A 22,458-nucleotide genomic window follows, 5' to 3' on the forward strand; every position below is an offset into this window, starting at 1 on the left:
GAGGGTTTGGGATAGTGTGTGAGATGTATTTTAGAAAAATAAAATAAAAACAAATATAACAGAATCATGAACTAACTGGCAGGTGAGATAATCGTACATACATCTTTCTTTTGAAAAATTACCTACAATTTTTATTTTTATTTTAGCAGGTGAATTTCTGTCAGCTGCAGGGTAAAAACAATGGACTGCTTTTATCAGGTCGTCATTTCGAGCCCTGACATCATATCTTGTCATGAAAATGAAATGTAATGATTGCGGGATTGCGAGACAAACACCTGTACACAGGTGTCAATGAAAGCAAATACATGGCAGTGATAAATGGTATTTCAGCCAACCTTAAAAAAACCCCAGTGAAACCTCTTTTAACTGGACCCTCTGTAAACCGGAATTCCCTCAAAACCAAAAAATTTTTGTGCTTCTTTTTTTAAATATCAGGACAGAACAGAACCTCTCTAAACCAAACTTTTTATGTGGTTCTGTGGGTGTCTGGTTTAGAGGGGTCCCACTGTATTACCAACATACATGTACTAGAAACTGTGGAACCATGACACAACATGTTATAACATGGTCAGTTCATACAGCGCATGTACATTGTATATTACTGTATTATAATTCAGGAAGTAAAAACAATATATATATATTTTTTTATTATTATTTTTTTTTATTAATTAATTTTAAAAAAGGAAGGAAGGAAACACTGGGGGAAAAACATACAGAATAACATCAATTACATGCATATGAGTCAATAACCAAAACAATGGACTCAAAACTTTACACATTGTTATCATAATACACACTTACGTTAAATAATTTATTTCTTTAAGGTTGGCCGAAACACAAATAGTAAATACATGAACGTAATCATGTAGCGGAAATGAAACCACGAGGCAAAACAATAATCTTAGGCAAACAAGCTGCTGAAAATGCATTTCAGTTTGTTGATACTAAAATACAGAGCCATACACTGGAAAGGGGCAGATTTGCCTCAAAACACCCCCACCCCCCACCACTTTGATACACTGCCCTCTACCCCCACCACTTCATATTAGGCTGACACTAAAACGTGTGCACTCACTGTGAACAGGGACAACACGTAGTCCAGTGGTAAAGCATTCGCTTGATGCGCGGTTGGCCTGAGATCAATTCCTGTCAGTGGGCCCATTGGACTATTTCTCGCTCCAGCCAGAGCACCACGACCGGTACATCAAAGGCTGTGGTATGTGCTGTTCTGTCTATGGGATGGTGCATATAAAAGATCCCTTGCTGCTAACCGAAAAGAGTAGTCCATTTAGTGGCGACAGTTGGTTTCCTCCCTCAATATCTGTGTGGTCCTGAACCATATGTCCGACGCCACATAACCGTAAATAAAATGTGTTGAGTGCGTCATTAAATAATACATTCCGGTCGTTCATTGTGAGCACTGAGATAATCCCTTAGAAAACAGAAGAAGTTTGTTTTCTTTAACGACTAGAGCACATTGATTTACTAGTTTTGTTTAACGACACCACTAGAGCATTGAATTATTAATCATCAGCTATTAGATGTCAAACATTTGGTAATTTTGACATAGTCTTAGAGAGGAAACCTACTATATTATTCCATTAATAGCAAGGGATCTTTTATATGCACTATCCCACAGACAGGATAGCACATACCACGGCCTTTGATATACCAGTCATGGTGTACTGACTGGAATGAAAAGTAGCCCAATGGGCCCACTGACATGGATCGATCCCATACCATGCACCAGGTGAGCGTTTTACCTTAGGCTATTTCCTGCCCTTATCAACGTAGACGATGCACAGTCATTTTTATGCTGTTCTGACTCGTACTGTACGACTACATAATTAAACATGTATGCATTCCTCATGTATGCATTCTCCACGAGTACTCAAGTACAGGCAGAGTCTAGCAGGACTCGAGTACCCGTTTAAGGAAGAGCACTCTCATTTTAATAATATTGTTTACGTCACGCTGCCATATGGTTGCCGCCGGTTACATTGTAGGGCTAGGAGACATGGGTGGAAAACAAAAGTTGAATGTGTGGAATGATTTGGCATCTCTTACGTTCAGTGCTGGAATTAAGATGTATAATGCTATTTTACCTAAATTACTTAGTCTCACTATCATCTTAGATTCTAGTGTCAGTGTCGCCTACTCGGGTCCGCGTCGAGTTTTACCCTTGAGTACTAGTCCGAATATTTTCGACTTGTAGAGGCCCTAGTGTAAGGGAACCTAGTACAATCAATTATAACTAAAGGGAGCTCACTCTGGCAAATGGATGACAAAAGGGAGATTGTCAATCAAGGGAGACAAACATCATTCATGGGAGATAACTATCACACAAGGGAGATAATTATCACGCAAGGGAGATAACTATCACACAAGGGAGATAATTCTCAAACAAGGGAGATAACTATCACTAAGAGACAACAGTTACTATCACCCAAGTGAGAAAACTATCACCCAACAGAAAAAGCTGTCACCCAAGGGAGAAAGCTATCACACTGTAGTCCGTCCCATCCTTCTACAAAATGTGGGGTGTTTTTTGTTAATAATTTCAGTTTAGTTTGACATAAGAAGAAAAGTAAGTGTTTTGGAAATAATGAAAAAGAACAAATTATTTTTGTGTTCAAGTTACAAAACAATCGACTCTGACATAAATAACTTGTAGTAAATTCCACAGTACAAAAAAAAAAAATTAAAAGTTTGTTTCATTTAATGACACCACTAGAGCACATTGATTTCATAATCACCGGCTATTGGATGTCAAACATTTGGTGATTTTGACACAGAATCAAGGAAACCTGCTGTATTTCTTTTCCATTAGTAGCCATGAATAGATGTTTAACGACACCCCAGCACAAAAATACACATCGGCTATTGGGTTTGACATCTATTAGTAGAAAGGGATATTTTATATCAAGAGTTCAGGCGCAAAACGCGATATAAACCATTTTCTTTCTTGTTTATAGTTAAAGAACATTACTGTATGTCAGTAAGGGCTAATCGTAGGCCCGCTGATTTGCCGCAAAACGCGATTGATCCGTATGAAATTGTATTAGGTAAATCCTGGGTGTTTGTTTTTTTATCAAAACGCGATATATGCCAATTAAAAAAAATCACTTTCACTAAAAATGAAAAAAATTGATATATCGCGTTTTGCGCCTAAACTCTTCATATGCACCATCACCAATATGAAAAAAAAAAAATGTGTTAACTGTGGGACGGACTACAGGGAGCCAGACAGCCATGATTTAATGGGGGAAAAGACGCAATCTGCTAAGTTGATCACCTTCCAAGTTTTCGGCGGGCCTCTTCTGTTCCATCTCGTCCTTGCGTTGCCGGACACCCTGGTAGGCGATGGCGCTCTGGATCTGGGTGTTGTATCGGATCCGCTCCGTCTCCGGGTCGGACACCACTGACGTCTTCTTCCCCTTCTGCTTCTCAAAGTCGGCATGGTAAGACACCTGGACAGACGGAAACAAGAAAGAAAAAAAAACACGATGTCAGAAAATATGACCAAAGAAAAAAGAAAAAAATCAGACCAAATCAGTGGTGCTGTTGTGGATTTGGTTTTGTGGGGTTGTTTTTTTTTTGGGGGGGGGGGGGGGGGGGTCTCGATCATTTCAAATTTATCCAAATTTCTTTTTTTTAAAAGATATAACCAGATACTGTGTGTATGTGAGAGAGAGAAGGGAGAGGGAGAGAGAGGGAGAGAGAGGGAGAGGGAGTGGGAGAGGGAGAGGGAGAGAGAGAGACACACAGACACAAAGAGAAAGAGAGACACACACAGACAGAGACAGAGACAGACAGAAACACAGAGAGACAGACAGACAGACAAAGACAGACTAAATGCAATACACCAGAAAAATGGATACACAAACAAATACATGCAAAAATAGATATAAAGAAAGAACACAACATTTCCCGTCAGCAGAAAATGCTTTTCATTCTGGTAAAAATATGCAGTTGAAATGGGGTGGTAAAAAAAACAACAACAACAGAAACAACATTCAAACATAACAGGCTGGATGTCAGGTGACACAGAGGTATAAACTGTCTGGAGCTATGAAACCTGTCAAACACTGGAAAAACAAAACAAAATCTATTTAAACAGGCAGCATTCACTTCTTTGTTTTTTTTCCACCAGAATTCTAAGGCCCAACAAATTTTCTTTAAATCAAAGGGCTATAACTCTGTCACAAATGGGCAAAACTCCCATGAAAGTCAAAAGTGATCTGTAGCTATATGATACACACAAAGTTCAGCTCATTATCGAGAAAACTATTGTTTTCATGATATATGGGACAGACAGACAGAAAGTTAGCTAAAAATGCAAAATCGGTAAACAACTTTTAGTCGAAATAGATGTTAAAATTTGCTTTAAATCTGATTTTTGAGAATATGTAAGAAATAGAATACATTTGTGTCAGTTATTAGATACCATTTATCTTACAACTTGTTGTTTAAAAATGTATCAAACTCGCTTTTGCTCATTGAGATACATTTTAAAACAATTCGTTGTGAGATAAATGGTATCTAATGGCCACTCATGTATTATTCTCTATATTCCACATGAGTTATCACGTGCTTGTGCTTAATATGATGTCGTTTGTAATATGACATCATATTAATGCAAGATGTGATGTGAGGTTATCAGACAACAATTTTAAATCGATCTTTTGTTATCAAAACCTTCATTATAAAAGCTATCTTGTTAATTTGTAATGTTAAATTATGTTTAACACATGAAACAAAACATGGCAAATACGATAATGTATTTTATTTATGATTAAATAAATGGTCAAATAACAAGTTAACTTTTTCAGCCATCTTTGTCTGTTCGTGTAAAATAATAGTTTATTTAATGAATGGAAGAGAGGAAAAAAACTCCATCATATGCGATCATGTGGGATAGAAAAAGTTAATATTTTTTCTATAGGGCTCGAAATTAAGAATTTGTCTCCCACAGCAATTTTTAAAAGAATTGTAAAGGGTCAAACAGTCCACCGACGGCAATTTTTAAAAGAATTGTAAAGGGTCAAACAGTCCACCGACGGCAATTTTTTCAAGAATTGTAAAGGGTCAAACAGTCCACCGACGGCAATTTTTTAAAGGATTGTAAAGGGGCAAACAGTCCACCTACGGCAATTTTTAGCCTGCCTATGGCAATTTTTTTTTAAAGTGACATTTGCAGAAAATAAACCTGATTGAAAGGCTATCTTGTTATATGTAGACATCTTTTAAATGTGCAAATGTTAAATATTGGCAGATAATGTACACCAGGTGTATACATTTCGCCATTGTTGAGGAGCTTTACCGACAGCACAAAAGTGCCATCGGTGATGCTCTCTACCTATGGTAATTTATATCTCAACGACGGCCGGTGCCGCCGTTAAGTTCGAGCCCTGTTCTATCACACAGAACAGCATAATATAATATTATGATGGAGTCTTATAGTACTACCTATTTAAAATAGAGACCCTTAAGACCAGTTCATCTGGGAATGAACAAAAATAAAGCACAATAAATGTTTGTGTGAACAGTTTCACCCATTCACACAGCTTTGCATATGCTTTTTTTTTTTTTTTTTTTTTTTTTTTGTGTTTGTTTACACACTGATGAACTTAAAAGAAATATCAAACAATCTTTAAATGAATGATAGCTGAAAAAACAATAAAAATCAATGTTGGCCTGAAACAAAACATGATTTTAAACAATGGCTTCATGCATTTATGAACACACCACAATGCAAGCGTTCTGAAACAAAAAACAGAGCACGTTATTATTCAAACTATCAAAAGTCAAAAAGTAAAATGCTCCGTTACATCCTGTAAATCAAAGGTCTGGTTTCGTTAACGAATAATTAAATTTCTGTTACAATCATTACAATTTAACGTCATCCCATCGAACCTTTCTGACACCCAATAGCCAATGTGTACGGTATTTTTATGCTGGGGTGTCGTCAAACATTCATTCACTCATTCATTCATTTGGTCCAGCAGTTACAATGCGAGTTTCATCATTTCTCAATGAACTTAATAGTAACGTTGTCTGATGACGTCACTTTATATTGGTACATTGTCTTATTCAACGTTAGTGTTTAAGAACAAGACACTTTTTACTGTTATTATTAGTAAGTATGAATCAAATTTAATTATAAGAATGATATTGCAGGCCTGTAGCGGGGAGGGGGGGGGGGGGAGCCTCGGCCCCCCAATAATTTTAGCCGTTTTGTTTTTAGGGGGGGGGGGGGGGCATGCCCCAGACTCCCCAAATAACTCACGCCTTTGGCACTCATTCAATTGCTCCCCCCCCCCCCCCCCCCAATAATGTCCATCATGCTACAGGCCTGTATTGACGTAACGTATTTGCAGAGATGTTCAGTTTAAAACAATGGACATACAATCATGTATGTGTATACAAATAACTACTAAATGATCTTTTAAACAAAGCACTTGCAATCTGAACTTTGCAGGAGGGTAAGTGGGGGGGGGGGGGGAAGAAGAGGAAAAAACTGGCAAAAATCTGGGCAGCATTCACAGCTACTGTACTTGTTGCGTACATTGCTGATGATCTTCTGGTTGTCATGGTGACGCTTCAGTTCGAGGGGTTCAGCAATTTGTGTGTATTGGCTCTTAGACTGCTCAAAATCACGGTGGTAGTCCACCTGTCAATCAAAAATGGGCGTTCAAGATGGTTTCCACGGAAACAGAATGCAAGCTACATGTACATTCACCAGTAAACTGCACTGTAAAATATTTCTCACTGTATGTACTGATATCACATTTAATATTCACATATGTATGAATGGATGGATGTATGTACGTATATGTATGTATGTATTTATGTATGTATGTATTTATGTATGTAGCCTATGTATGTAGCCTATGTATGTATGCATGTATGTATGTATATATATCAGCCGTATCATCATCCAATTATCGCAGCTTTTACAAAAAATGTATGCTATCTGCATTTAATACAAAGCTACAATTATACAAACTAGTAATAATAGTTTAGAACAATACAATTGATGTTGTATATAATTTTAAAAAACAATATGCAATGCAAACTTCCCAGAATGCTGAATATGCACTCTTGATTTCATTATTCATTCATTAAACAGGTTTACTTTCTCAACTTGTAATTTAGAGAGCATACAAATACTGCTATACATGCTGCACACAGCAAAACAATAAATACAACTAGAAATCCATACAAGTTGTTACTGATTTTAATTACATCTACTTTCCTGTTCTCTTACCATAGGGAGAGGGAGGGAGGGACGGATGGGAGGGAGGAAGGGAGGGAGAGAGAGAGAGAGAGAGAGAGAGAGAGAGAGAGAGAGAGAGAGAGAGAGAGAGAGAGAGAGAGAGAGAGAGAGAGAGAGAGAGAGAGAGAGAGAGAGAGACTGAGGGAGGGAGAGAGAGAGAGGGAGGGAGGGAGGGAGGGAGAGAGGGAGAGAGAGAGAGAGAGAGAGAGTGTATGTTTGTGTCTCTCCCTCAATATATCTCCCTTACTCTATATCTTTCTCTCTCTCACTCTCTCTCTCTCCATCTCAATACCTCTCTTTCTATCCCTCTCAACCTCTCTCTACCTCTTCTTCTCTCTCTGTGTCTGTCTAACTCTCTCTTCCCCTAATCCCTTTCTCTCACCCTAATCCCTCTCTCTCTCTCCTTTCTCTCTCCCTCCCCCAATTCCTTTTCTGTCTGTCTGTCTCCCTCCCTCCCTCTCTCCCGCTCTCTCTCTCTCTCTCTCTTTCTCCCTCCCTCCCTCCCTCTCTAACTTTTCTTAAATTTTTTTCCCCGACTAGCAATCTATAATTATCAATTTGCCATCTTGGCTGTATACAATAAATGATATGTATTTGTAAAATGTAGGGAGAGACATTAATATAGGCTTATTGGCTCTTGTTGGGGGTTTTTAAGGTTTTTCTTCTTTATTTTTTTTAATACCTCACAAATACTTCAACTCGTATCTAGCATGAACAGCCAACCAATCAAATACTTTTTTTATTTTATATTTCAATGCTTCAAAGTTGACATTCCAAAACAGTTTGCACATCAAAAATATTGAAGAAAAAAAAAAGAGACAGACAAGGCAGGCAGAGAGAAAGAATAACTTGAGTGATGAATAAATGGACAGATGCAAATAAGATCAAATACTGAACAAGATTAAAAAAAGAGGAATGTTTGCATAACACACACCGAACACGGTTTAATCAGCCGCATCACACAAATAAAAACATGTGTTGTGAAAACAGTTTGTAAAACCATTCAACAAGGATTGAGGAGTCGGTCATTGGGAGAAAATAGTCTTCAATAGAAACAACAAGCAATCGAACAATTTAAGAAAAAAAAAAAAAAAAATCCTAAAAACATCACAGGGAAATATTTTATTACACCAGTATCTAACAATATTTCTTCCCTCTTATACAAAATGTAGCCCAATTTTTTTTCCACCAAGACTCACAATTTATTTTGTGGAGTGAAAAGCGATTATTTTTTTGCTTCTGCTTCTCAAATTTGCAGATGGATGCAAATTGCTATAAAGTGAGTAGGCATTCTACAAATTAAGTGTCCGTTTTATAACACTTGTACAGTGTGCCCGTTTTATAACACTTGTACAGTGTGCCCGTTTTATCACACTTGTACAGTGTGCCCGTTTTATCAGACTTGTACAGTGTGCCCGTTTTATAACACTTGTACAGTGTGCCCGTTTTATCACACTTGTACAGTGTGCCCGTTTTATCACACTTGTACAGTGTGCCCGTTTTATAACACTTGTACAGTGTGCCCGTTTTATAACACTTGTATAGTGTGCCCGTTTTATCACACTTGTACAACACTTGTACAGTGTGCCCATTTTATAACACTTGTACAACACTTGTACAGTGTGCCCGTTTTATAACACTTGTACAGTGTGCCCGTTTTATAACACTTGTACACCACTTGTACAGTGTGCCCATTTTATCACACTTGTACAACACTTGTACAGTGTGCCCATTTTATAACACTTGTACAACACTTGTACAGTGTGCCCGTTTTATAACACTTGTACAGTGTGCCCATTTTATAACACTTGTACAACACTTGTACAGTGTGCCCGTTTTATCACACTTGTACAGTGTGCCCTTTTTATAACACTTGTACAGTGTGCCCGTTTTATAACACTTGTACAGTGTGCCCGTTTTATCAGTAAAGCTGAAGACAAGAAGGAAGGAAGGAAATGTTTTATTTAATGATGCACTGAACACATTTCGTTTACAGTTATATGGCATCGGACATATGGTTAAGGACCACACAGATATTGAGAGGAACCCACTGTCACCACTTCATGGGCTACTCTTTTCGATTAGCAGCAAGGGATCTTTTATATGCACTATCCCACAGACATGATAGTAAATACCACTGCCTTTGTTACAACCAGTTGTGGAACATAGGCTGGAACGAGAAACAGCCCAATGGGCCCACCCACAGGGATCGATCCCAGACTAACTGCGCATCAAGTGAACGCTTTACCACTGGGCTACGTGTCACCCCAATCGTCATGAAAGTCAAACTTGATCTGTAACAGTACATAGTAAAGCTACATGTATATGTGTACACAAAATTTCAGCTCAATATCTTGAGGCTTTCTGAGAAAAAAAAAGAGCCTGGAACGTTTGGGGAATTTTTTTTCATATCTTCTACATTCAATAGCCAATCACCATGAATATCAAACTGCGACAGTATAGCTTTGTTCAGTTGTGGTGCACTGGTTGGAATTTAAAAAAAAAAAAAAGATCAGTTGAATGGATCCACTGAGGTGGTTCGATCCTGCGACGCAAGCACCTCAGGCGAGCACTAACTGACTGAGCTAAATCCCGCCCCTCATTATCTTGAGGCATTGGGGAAAACACGTTAGGAAAGCTAAGTGGGATAGATGGACAGATAGACAGAAAGATAGACGGAAAGTAAGACGGACAGACAAATGGACAAAAGGACAGAGACGAAACCTATAGTCTCCTCCACTTGGACCTGTAGGTAACCAACAATAATTACTTGATCCTACGGTAACAAGATTCACTACTTGATCCTAAAGTAATAATATTAATAATTGATTCTATGGTAATATAATATTTACTACCTGGCCTGGTGATAATAATATTTACTACCTGGCCTGGTGATAATAATATTCCGTAACTGACTCAGTAAAATTCACCAAGTGATTATGGACTAAGAAGTAAAAAACTGCATGCGGAAATAACATTTGCAAAATCAGTAAGGACATTGCCCAAGCAAATAAACTTAAAAGAGTGAGTCCTTGGCAATCATCCATCTCTCGTCATAATTTTTAAAATACAATATTTCATCTTCCCATCCCCCCTCCTCCCCCCACATATTCATATTGTAGATGGAAATATTACAAATCTATGATATAAAAGAGAGCTTCGACCATTAATCTACAGGTGACCACCCTTGTCAGGCACACACATGTACAGAGGGAGGGGGTTGGGGGTCAACCCCAGACCCCCTGCTTCCTTCAGCAGAGCATGACTCGACCCATCTAAACATTCTACTCTCCAGTCTAAATCCACCCACCACACACACCACTGCGTAATTTCCTACACACGAGCCTGCTTGGTGCTGTGGTGGTTAAACCATCAGATATCAAGACTGGTTCACATTTAAGTACTGGCTCCCACCCACAGATTTTACAAGGACATGGCCTGGATTCAATGCCAGGCCGCGTGGACGGTGCTAGGGTCACATTCAAGTACTGGCTCCCACCCACAGACTTTACAATAACAGAGCCTGGATTCAATGCCAGGCTACGTGGAGGGTGCTAGGGTCACAACCCGGTACTGGCGCCCACCCACAGTTTAGAAGGACAGAGGCTGGATTCAATGCCAGGCCACGTGGACGGTGCTAGGATGACATACCGGTACTGGCTCCCACCCACAGACTTTACAATGACAGAACCTGGATTCAATGCCAGGCCACGTGGAGGGTGCTAGGGTCACAACTCGGTACTGGCACCCACCCACAGTTTAGAAGGACAGAGGCTGGATTCAATGCCAGGCCACGTGGACGGTGCTAGGATGACATTCCGGTACTGGCTCCCACCCACAGACTTTACAAGGACAGAGCCTGGATTCAATGCCAGGCCACGTGGACGGTGCTAGGATGACATTCTTAGTACTGGCTCCCACCCACAGACTTTACAAGGACAGAGCCTGGATTCAATGCCAGGCCACGTGGACGGTGCTAGGATGTTCCGGTACTGGCTCCCACCCACAGACTTTACAATGACAGAGCCTGGATTCAATGCCAGGCCACGTGGACGGTGCTAGGGTCACAACCCGGTACTGGCTCCCACCCACAGACTTTACAATGACAGAGCCTGGATTCAATGCCAGGCCACGTGGACGGTGCTAGGATGACATTCCGGTACTGGCTCCCACCCACAGACTTTACAATGACAGAGCCTGGATTCAATGCCAGGCCACGTGGACGGTGCTAGGGTCACAACCCGGTACTGGCTCCCACCCACAGACTTTACAATGACAGAGCCTGGATTCAATGCCAGGCCACGTGGACGGTGCTAGGATGACATTCCGGTACTGGCTCCCACCCACAGACTTTACAATGACAGAGCCTGGATTCAATGCCAGGCCACGTGGACGGTGCTAGGATGACATACCGGTACTGGCTCCCACCCACAGTTTACAAGGACAGAGCCTGGATTCAATGCCAGGCCATGTGGACGGTGCTAGGATGACATACCGGTACTGGCTCCCACCCACAGACTTTACAATGACAGAGCCTGGATTCAATGCCAGGCCACGTGGACGGTGCTAGGGTCACAACCCGGTACTGGCTCCCACCCACAGACTTTACAATGACAGAACCTGGATTCAATGCCAGGCCACGTGGACGGTGCTAGGATGACATACCGGTACTGGCTCCCACCCACAGACTTTACAATGACAGAGCCTGGATTCAATGCCAGGCCACGTGGACGGTGCTAGGGTCACAACCCGGTACTGGCTCCCACCCACAGACTTTACAATGACAGAACCTGGATTCAATGCCAGGCCACGTGGACGGTGCTAGGATGACATACCGGTACTGGCTCCCACCTACAGACTTTACAATGACAGAGCCTGGATTCAATGCCAGGCCACGTGGACGGTGCTAGGGTCACAACCCGGTACTGGCTCCCACCCACAGACTTTACAATGACAGAACCTGGATTCAATGCCAGGCCACGTGGACGGTGCTAGGATGACATACCGGTACTGGCTCCCACCCACAGACTTTACAATGACAGAGCGTGGATTCAATGCCAGGCCACGTGGACGGTGCTAGGATGACATACCGGTACTGGCTCCCACCCACAGTTTACAATGACAGAGCCTGGATTCAATGCCAGGCCACGTGGACGGTGCTAGGGTCACAACCCGGTACTGGCTCCCACCCACAGTTTACAATGACAGAACCTGGATTCAATGCCAGGCCACGTGGACGGTGCTAGGATGACATACCGGTACTGGCTCCCACCCACAGACTTTACAATGACAGAGCCTGGATTCAATGCCAGGCCACGTGGACGGTGCTAGGGTCACAACCCGGTACTGGCACCCACCCACAGTTTACAAGGACAGAGCCTGGATTCAATGCCAGGCCACGTGGACGGTGCTAGGATGACATACCGGTACTGGCTCCCACCCACAGACTTTACAATGACAGAACCTGGATTCAATGCCAGGCCACGTGGACTTTGTCAGTGTTTGTCTGTTTTCAGTCTTAGATTTAGAGAAGAAACCTGATAGATTTGTCCATTAGTAATAGTAACAAGAGATCTTTTATACACACTATCCCACCAACAGGATAGCACATACCATGGCCTTTGATATATACGACGTGAGGCTCTGGCTGGAATAAGAAATAGGCCCACTGCTTTACCACTTATCGCATTAATTTTCACGATCTACATTATAGTACAGGACCCATATTCACAAAAAGGTGTAAATTTACGTCTACGACTAGCACTTACGTCTGCCGTAGATTTACGTTTACGTGCAAGAAGCACCTTATTCTCAAAGACGGTCGTAAATGTAAATGTAACTTAGTTGGACATAAATCTACGATTTAACACTCTCACCGGAGAAATAAAAAAATAAACCATTAGAAACGATGGCTACCGGGTAAATAACAAATGCGCAAAACGCAATTTCGTTTGTCGTCTGCTAGCAATAACATCGCGAAAAGCGAACCATGACATTTTGGTATTGGTGAGGATCCACGTTTTGGTACGAACTTGAGGATATTTCTTAAAAAGGAAAAGATAACTCAGGAGAAATTGGCCGAGTCGAAAACTATGTTAAATATGTTAAATCTGTGGGCGTTCGCCATCGCAAACTGCTTCAGTTATTGGAAATGCTGCCAGTTTCCGTAAATAATAGTAAATAACAGCGATCGTACTTGATTTATTATATGAACACGACTTACGTGCAGCGTTAGTTGTAACTGGAGGCACTCTTATATTTACTTTTCGTTGTTTCTTGAATAGCTCTTCAGTCGTAGATTTACGTTTACGTGTAAAACTAGACTTACGATGTTTTGTGAATATGGGTCCAGGATAGCACATACCATGGCCTTTGATATATACGACGTGAGGCTCTGGCTGGAATAAGAAATGGGCCCACTGTGCATCAAGCGAGTGCTTTACCACTTTTTTGCATTAATATTATGATCGCATTGATTTTCACGATCTACATTATAGTACAGGATAGCACATACCATGGTCTTTGACATATACGACGTGAGGCTCTGGCTGGAATAAGAAATGGGCCCACTGCGCATCAGGCGAGTACTTTACCACTTTTTCGCATTAATATTATGATCGCATTGATTTTCACGATCTACATTATAGTAATCCCCATCTTGAAAAAGTCATGTCGACATTAACAGAACACTGGTAATTAATTATTAGTAAATTTGATCGCCATGGTAACATCACAAAAGGAAGAGTTAACTCTTGCAGTGAGAGAACAGGGTTAGACTGAGCAAGCTAAAAAAAACAAAAACAAAAAACGAGTGGAAACTGGTCTCAGTACCAGGCTAGCGATTTCAGTGTTACGTAAAAGAGTTAAAACTCTCACAGTGAGAGAACTGTGTTAGACTCGGCAAGCTAATAAAAACCAAGTGGGAACTGGTCTCAGTACCAGGCTAGCGTTTTTCGTGTTACGTAAATGTTGCTCCATCTCCAGAGACCTGGCTACAGACAAACACTTCCCTTTGCTTTCTTCAAACGATCTGTGGTACTCGTTCTATAACAATCAACACACAGAGACCATATATGTCCTGTATCAAACAGCAATTACATGTTTATGTGTGTCATACATGCTTTAAAGAAATGTTTATCAGTATTTTGTAAACTGCGCTTGTCCTAGTATATATATAGAGAATAACTACATGTAGTTATTGATCTTGGATTTACTCTGCAAAGGAAAGAATGAGAAATTCCCATTTGGCCTGAACAGGAACAAGTCGACATCCTACATTATTATTATAATTTAACTAGTTATTCAGGGTTTCTGCCAGAGCATATGGAGCCATACCCATTTCTTTTTGCAGATTTTTTTTTTTTTTTAAAGTTAACCTTTTGAGAAAATGAATGACTTATCATTATTGTATGATTTTCTTAATCCTAACTCTTCACTTAATCCATTTTCTTTCTGGTGGATGCCCCCCATACCCCCTGTTGACTGTGGTTGCATTCAATTCCATAGCGCCATACCCAAAAATTTCTTTCTGGCAGAAACACTGTTACTATTTTTATCCTGCTATTCATAAAGATGAAGGGGGAAAAGCTATTATTTTTATCCTGCTATTCATAAAGATGAAGGGGGAAAAGCTATTATTTTTATCCTGCTATTCATAAAGATGAAGGGGGAAAAGCTATTATTTTTATCCTGCTATTCATAAAGATGAAGGGGGAAAAGCTATTATTTTTATCCTGCTATTCATAAAGATGAAGGGGGAAAAGCTATTATTTTTATCCTGCTATTCATAAAGATGAAGGGGGAAAAGCTATTATTTTTATCCTGCTATTCATAAAGATGAAGGGGGAAAAGCTATTATTTTTATCCTGCTATTCATAAAGATGAAGGGGGAAAAGCTATTATTTTTATCCTGCTATTCATAAAGATGAAGGGGGAAAAGCTATTATTTTTATCCTGCTATTCATAAAGATGAAGGGGGAAAAGCTATTATTTTTATCCTGCTATTCATAAAGATGAAGGGGGAAAAGCTATTATTTTTATCCTGCTATTCATAAAGATGAAGGGGGAAAAGCTATTATTTTTATCCTGCTATTCATAAAGATGAAGGGGGAAAAGCTATTATTTTTATCCTGCTATTCATAAAGATGAAGGGGGAAAAGCTATTATTTTTATCCTGCTATTCATAAAGATGAAGGGGGAAAAGCTATTATTTTTATCCTGCTATTCATAAAGATGAAGGGGGAAAAGCTATTATTTTTATCCTGCTATTCATAAAGATGAAGGGGGAAAAGCTATTATTTTTATCCTGCTATTCATAAAGATGAAGGGGGAAAAGCTATTATTTTTATCCTGCTATTCATAAAGATGAAGGGGGAAAAGCTATTATTTTTTATCCTGCTATTCATAAAGATGAAGGGGGAAAAGCTATTATTTTTATCCTGCTATTCATAAAGATGAAGGGGGAAAAGCTATTATTTTTATCCTGCTATTCATAAAGATGAAGGGGGAAAAGCTATTATTTTTATCCTGCTATTCATAAAGATGAAGGGGGAAAAGCTATTATTTTTATCCTGCTATTCATAAAGATGAAGGGGGAAAAGCTATTATTTTTATCCTGCTATTCATAAAGATGAAGGGGGAAAAGCTATTATTTTTATCCTGCTATTCATAAAGATGAAGGGGGAAAAGCTATTATTTTTATCCTGCTATTCATAAAGATGAAGGGGGAAAAGCTATTATTTTTATCCTGCTATTCATAAAGATGAAGGGGGAAAAGCTATTATTTTTATCCTGCTATTCATAAAGATGAAGGGGGAAAAGCTATTATTTTTATCCTGCTATTCATAAAGATGAAGGGGGAAAAGCTATTATTTTTATCCTGCTATTCATAAAGATGAAGGGGGAAAAGCTATTATTTTTATCCTGCTATTCATAAAGATGAAGGGGGAAAAGCTATTATTTTTATCCTGCTATTCATAAAGATGAAGGGGGAAAAGCTATTATTTTTATCCTGCTATTCATAAAGATGCTATTCATAAAGATGAAGGGGGGGAAAAGCTATTATTTTTATCCTGCTATTCATAAAGATGAAGGGGGAAAAGCTATTATTTTTATCCTACAATTCATAAAGATGAAGGGGGAAAAGCTATTATTTTTATCCTGCTATTCATAAAGATGAAGGGGGAAAAGCTATTATTTTTTTATTTCAACTACACTGTACAATTAACTATAAGGAAGGAAATGTTTTATTTAACGACGCACTCAACACATTTTATTTACGGTTATATGGCATCAGACATATGGTTGCGGACCACACATATTGAGAGAGGAAATATGCTGTCACCACTTCATGGGCTACTCTTTTCGATTAGCAGCGAGGGATCTTTTACATGTACCATCCTATAGACAGAACGGCACATACCATGGCTTTTGATATACCAGTCGTGGTGCACTGGCTGGATGAACTTAGAGGTCAAAATGAGCGATTTTGTAAAGTATTTACACATATGATGTCACAATGTCAAAAATCATAATCTGCTGTAAACATTTCTGATGAATAATTTTATCATCCATTAAAGGCTTTTGCAAGAGATATTGCTGGCACTACAATTTGCTATATCTCCTGCGATATTCTCTGCAGGAGATATCACTTCTTATAATCTAAATTGGTCAAGCCTTGGATTTCATACTTTTATCAATTTACCGGCCTCGGTGGCGTCGTGGCAGGCCATCGGTCTACAGGCTGGTAGGTACTGGGTTCGGATCCCAGTCGAGGCATGGGATTTTTAATCCAGATACCGACTCCAAACCCTGAGTGAGTGCTCCGCAAGGCTCAATGGGTAGGTGTAAACCACTTGCACCGACCAGTGATCCATAACTGGTTCAACAAAGGCCATGGTTTGTGCTATCCTGCCTGTGGGAAGCGCAAATAAAAGATCCCTTGCTGCCTGTCGTAAAGAAGAGTAGCCTATGTGGCGACAGCGGGTTTCCTCTAAAAAAAAACAGTGTCAGAATGACCATATGTTTGACGTCCAATAGCCGATGATAAGATTAAAAATCAATGTGCTCTAGTGGCGTCGTTAAATAAAACAAACAAACTTTACTTTATCAATTTGTGCTGATAAATTATGATATTATAAGACACTCGGGGAGTATCCTCTATATATGAAATACTTGAAGCTTCGAAATTACTTACTGAGTGGCTTATCCTACAAGGGGCAACTGATAATTTTAAAATACATATATAATTAAATATGGTTTTGTCATAACTGAAACACCTGGTAATATATTTAAAGTTGAATAAACCAAGCTATTTTTTAAAACTTGTTCTTCGTCTTGTTAAAGTCACTGTGGTACTCGTTCTACAGCAGACAAACAACCGCATCACATCTCAAATACTGTACAGAGATAACTATAACCTAATCAAGAACTTGCCACTGTCTGCATGCAGAAAAACTGCATGCAATTATGTTTGGTTTATTTTTATTTTTTATTATTTATTTTTTTATTTAACGATTTACTCAACACATTTTTATTTATGATTATATGGTGTTGGACATATGGTTAAGGACCACACAAATATTGAGAGTAGAAACCCGCTGTCGCCACTTCATGGGCTACTCTATTCGATTAGCAGCAAGGGGTCTTTTATATGCATCATCCCACAGACAGGATAACACATATCACGGCCTTTGATATACCAGTTGTGGTGCACTGGCTGGAATGAGAAATAGCCCAATGGGCCCACCGCCGGGGATCGATCCCAGATTGACTGCGTATCAAGCAGACGCTTTACCACTGGGCTACGTCCCTCCCCTTATATGTTTGGTTTATGACCTTCAACTGTTTCTATGTTCCACATTCAATCATCTACTCCCACCCCCCTCCCCAAACAAAATTAGATCTGGGAGAATGGGGAGGGACATAAGACTGTAATTGCAAAACTCGAACTTTAAATTTTAACCAAAACCTGCTGCTGGTGAAATGGCCCACCGACGGCACTTCTGAGCCTGTTTTAAAAAGTGACTGTTAAAAGTTGTAGTTTGTTCTGTTTAATGACACCACTAGAGCACACTGATTAATTAATCATCGGCTATTGGATGTCAGGCATTTGGTAATTCTGACATGTAGTCATCAGAGGAAACCCGTTACATTTTTCCTAATGCAGCAAGGGATCTTTTATATGCATTTTCCCACAGACTGGAACAGGAAAGCACATACCATGGCCTTTGACCAGTTGTGGGGCACTGGTTGGAACGAGAGAAAAACCCAATCACTTGAATAGATCCACCGAGGTGGTTCGTTCGATCCTGCGATGCAAGCACCTCAAGCGAACACTCAACGGACTGAGCTAAATCCCTCCCCAACAAACGGACAAGCTGTTTCTGATCAATATTTCTGTTTTGTCACGAGATTCACGTATCGGAATAAATGAATGTGCATGTTTGTAAATGTCACTGTAATATTACCAGTCGCATAGCCAGAACCGAGTAAACGATACCACCTGAGAAAGCTATGTAATGTGTTTCTGTGTATGTCAAAACAACTACTTAATAGATACACAAATCTCCCACAAGGTCACAATTCATTAACACTGGCTGCCAAAAGGAAAGGAATGTTTGGTTGCCAAAAGGAAAGGAATGTTTGGTTGACAAGCATTCTGAGAGCACTGCTAAAGCAATATCAATCCTCAGCCAGGATCAACAATATTTTTTGTATCTACTAAGTTCAAGGGACATAACTTTGTGAGAAAAAAGAGATTAAATTGCCATTAAAGTGAAACTCGAATTACAAACAAAATTTCAGCTCAATATCTTGAAACACTATATAAAAAAATAATAATAATTTTTAAAAGTTCAAGGGCCATAACTTTGTGAACATTTTTATTAAATCACCATGAAAGTCAAACTTGATCTTAACTACATGATAAAGCTGCAAAACAAATTTCAACTCAATATCTTGAGGTATTGTGAAAAAAAAATCCAGCAAACTATTTATGGGACAGGTTGGCAGAATATAGGACAGACGAAACCAGTCCCATCCAGTTGGTCCCCACATAGCAGAGGCGGATCTAGGGGGGCCCCAGGGGCCCAGGTACCCCCCCCCCCTAAATTTTGTGATAGTTATAATTTTATTATATATTAATTTACATTTTATTACGATCCCCCTCCAAACCTCCCTCAAAGTTCCCTTGGCATTCCACCTCATGTCACTGGGGCTGTCCCCTATATGGATTTTCTGGATCCGCCACTGCCTAGCACTGTATTCAGTTAGCTGTATATTAAATAGACTATACCCATCCTCTCCCAATAGCCCCAAGAGTTTAATTAATATACTGATATATTTTTAACAAATGTTTGATTTTTTTAATTTATTTTTTTAAATCATGGACATCCTCGGTTCCAGTTTTGACCTTTGACAAATGAATAAATTACTACCAGACTGACATTCTTGGTGTTCTGCAAGTGCTGTACCATGTCGGCGGGGACGGCGACCGACGTGTACTTGTTCTTCATCTTGTTAAAGTCACTGTGGTACTCGTTCTACAGCAGACAGACAATTTTAACACATTTAAAACAAGCGGGCTTTTAGATCCAGATATTTACCAAGTTCTAAAAAAAATTTGCATCCAATTATAATTCTCCATGCTTTAACAAAATATATTCTTTTATTCCGTCTTTCTTTTTTTTTTTTGATAATTAGAAGGGCATTCTCCGAGTTGAAAATGCAATATTTCAATATTTTTACAAAAATAACTACAAATTAATCAATCCCATATTAACTTTAACCTTTACACAATTAACTCAAGAATAGCAAAATAATTATGTAATGCCACTCGAAGAAAAAATTAATAAATATTTTTGGTCAATATGTTTTACGCATTTTCTGTACACATAAATATGTGAAATGCACATGCACATATATACACCACAACTCACAACTGCGTACAGTATGAATGAAGGAAATGTTTTATTTAACGACACACTCAACATATTTACGGTTATATGGCGTCAGACATGTGATTAAGGACCACACAGATATTGAGTAAGGAAACCCGCTGTCGTCACTTCATGGACTACTCTTTTCGATTAGGAACAAGGGATATTTTATATGCACCATCCCACAGACAGGATAGCACATACCACAGCCTAATGGGTCCACCAACGGGGATCGATCCTATTGTCTGAACCAAATTGTTAATAACTACAAAAAATTACTCTCCTACCTTTAATTGCCATTAGATTTCCTCCAAAGTTGGTCCAGACACAAATCGCAAAAAAAACTTTACAAATATACAGATTCCACACACAAGACTGCAACGATGTCACCAATATTGTCTTTGCTGAGATTGCATAGGGAAAAATACATGCAGTTTTCTGCCGTCTGCCATGTTGCTTGTTTATGGAATACTCTTCAAGAGGGGTGAAAGCCTCATCACGTCATCATGTTTGCTTTTATATCATAACATGTTATGACGTTGTTAGATTAAGTCCTATCCTTTCACCCCTCTTGAAGAATATTCCATAAAAAGTCAAAATGGCAGCTGATACAAAATTACATGCTTTTTTCCCTATGCGCTCTCAGCGAAGTCGATATAGGTGACATGGTTATCATCTGGTATGTAGAATCTGTGTCATTGTAATGGTTTTTTCAAGATTTGTGTCTGGACAAACTTTGGAGGAAATCTAACGGCAATTAAAGGTAGGAGAGTAATTTTTCGTAGTTGTTAACAATTTGGTTAGGACAATAAACCGACCGCGCATCAAGCGAACGCTTTACCACTGGGCTACATCCCACCCTTCTCAAATAAATAGACCCATTCCTACCACTGGGGATATGACTTTTTATTACCAGAAAGGATTCTTTTATACGTATTGCCTGAATTCTTAACAACAGTTGAGCAACAGCAAAATGATACATGTAACTATAAACAGTAATACGTAACCATAGCAGCAAAAACAATGAGGGTAATGATGGGTAACCATGGTAACGGTGCCAGAGGGTGGTTTTATGCACTGATAAATGTCCAAAAGGCACAGTTACCGGTAACACAGGGCTCGAAACGGCCTGTGGCCAGGTCGCCAAATGCGACCAATGTCGTGTTTGGAGGCGACTTAAATATTACAAAATAATGGCATTACTCACACAAATAATATTATTTGGCCGATCTTCTTTAGAGCTATAACATATATAAGCCACTATTAATATTTGTAATGCATATATTTATTCCACATTAAAAAAAAAAACCTCTTGCTCTTGGGTTCGCTTGCCATAATTTGCCAACATTCATCATTATTTTTTGGGCCACCATATTTGTTGGCGAGTTTCGAGCCCTGTAATCTTAACAGTAACTACAAGTACATGATAATGGATGTGTTAACCATGGCAACACGATAATTGGGGGGGGGGGGGGGGGGGGGCAACTGCAGCCTACCAAACTGGTAATCTTTGTGGTGTGCAGACAGTGGGCCACCGCCGAGGGTAAAGCCACGGATGTGAACTTATCCTTGGTCTTTTCAAAATCGCTGTGGTACTGTCTCTGTGAGGTAGAAAAAAACATTAAAAAACTAAACTTTTACATCTCTTCCTTATATCAGTGGTGAAAGGGAGATAACTCAAACTTCAAACACAAGCAAAAAAGAAAAATAATAATAATAAAAAAAAATTATATCATCACTCTATGGCATTAAATCACCGATGAATCTTTCTTCATCCATACGATTGCCTGTGTCTACATCAAAACTGGAAAAAAGTTAACATTAGTTACAATGCATATATACACGTATGGACATCAATGAATGATGTGTAACAGTTTCTGACTGTATTAATACTATTATGGGCCTATGACCTTTATACTGAATAAAAATTGTCGTGCATGTCTTGTCATTGAATGAATGAATGAATGAATGAATGAATATACATGTACAAGAGTTTAATAAATACATCTTTACATAGGCAGACACACACAAACGTTTGCCAAGCTTTCACTGCATATAAGCAAGCTGCGTTTTGGGCATATACATCACATAAAACATTTTCACTGATGCTGTCCACGTGCGTTTTGTAGATGCACCCACTGTATGCATCCACAGTCTAGATACTCTCATTGAAACTAATAGATCCAGTCTGCATGAGCGTTTAAAGTCCATACAGATTCTATATGCCGACTGCATGTAGTA

General features: G+C 39.3%; 1 protein-coding gene across 3 annotated transcripts in view; it reads right to left on the bottom strand.

The window, feature by feature from the left end:
- Positions 1-22,458, bottom strand: part of LOC121385246 (LIM and SH3 domain protein 1-like) — a 114,930-nt gene that overhangs the window by 30,500 nt on the left and 61,972 nt on the right. For 2 of the 3 annotated variants that reach the window (XM_041515844.1, XM_041515843.1), the window contains exon 5: positions 3,296-3,470. In XM_041515844.1, the coding sequence (XP_041371778.1) occupies positions 3,296-3,470 (175 nt within the window). Of the gene's footprint in view, positions 1-3,295; positions 3,471-14,218; positions 14,324-19,716; positions 19,822-22,458 lie in introns of all 3 variants that reach the window. The other variant, XM_041515845.1, reaches the window with a different exon arrangement.

The sequence above is a fragment of the Gigantopelta aegis genome, chromosome 11 (genome assembly GCF_016097555.1).
Source record: "Gigantopelta aegis isolate Gae_Host chromosome 11, Gae_host_genome, whole genome shotgun sequence".
Lineage (NCBI taxonomy): Eukaryota > Metazoa > Mollusca > Gastropoda > Neomphalida > Peltospiridae > Gigantopelta > Gigantopelta aegis.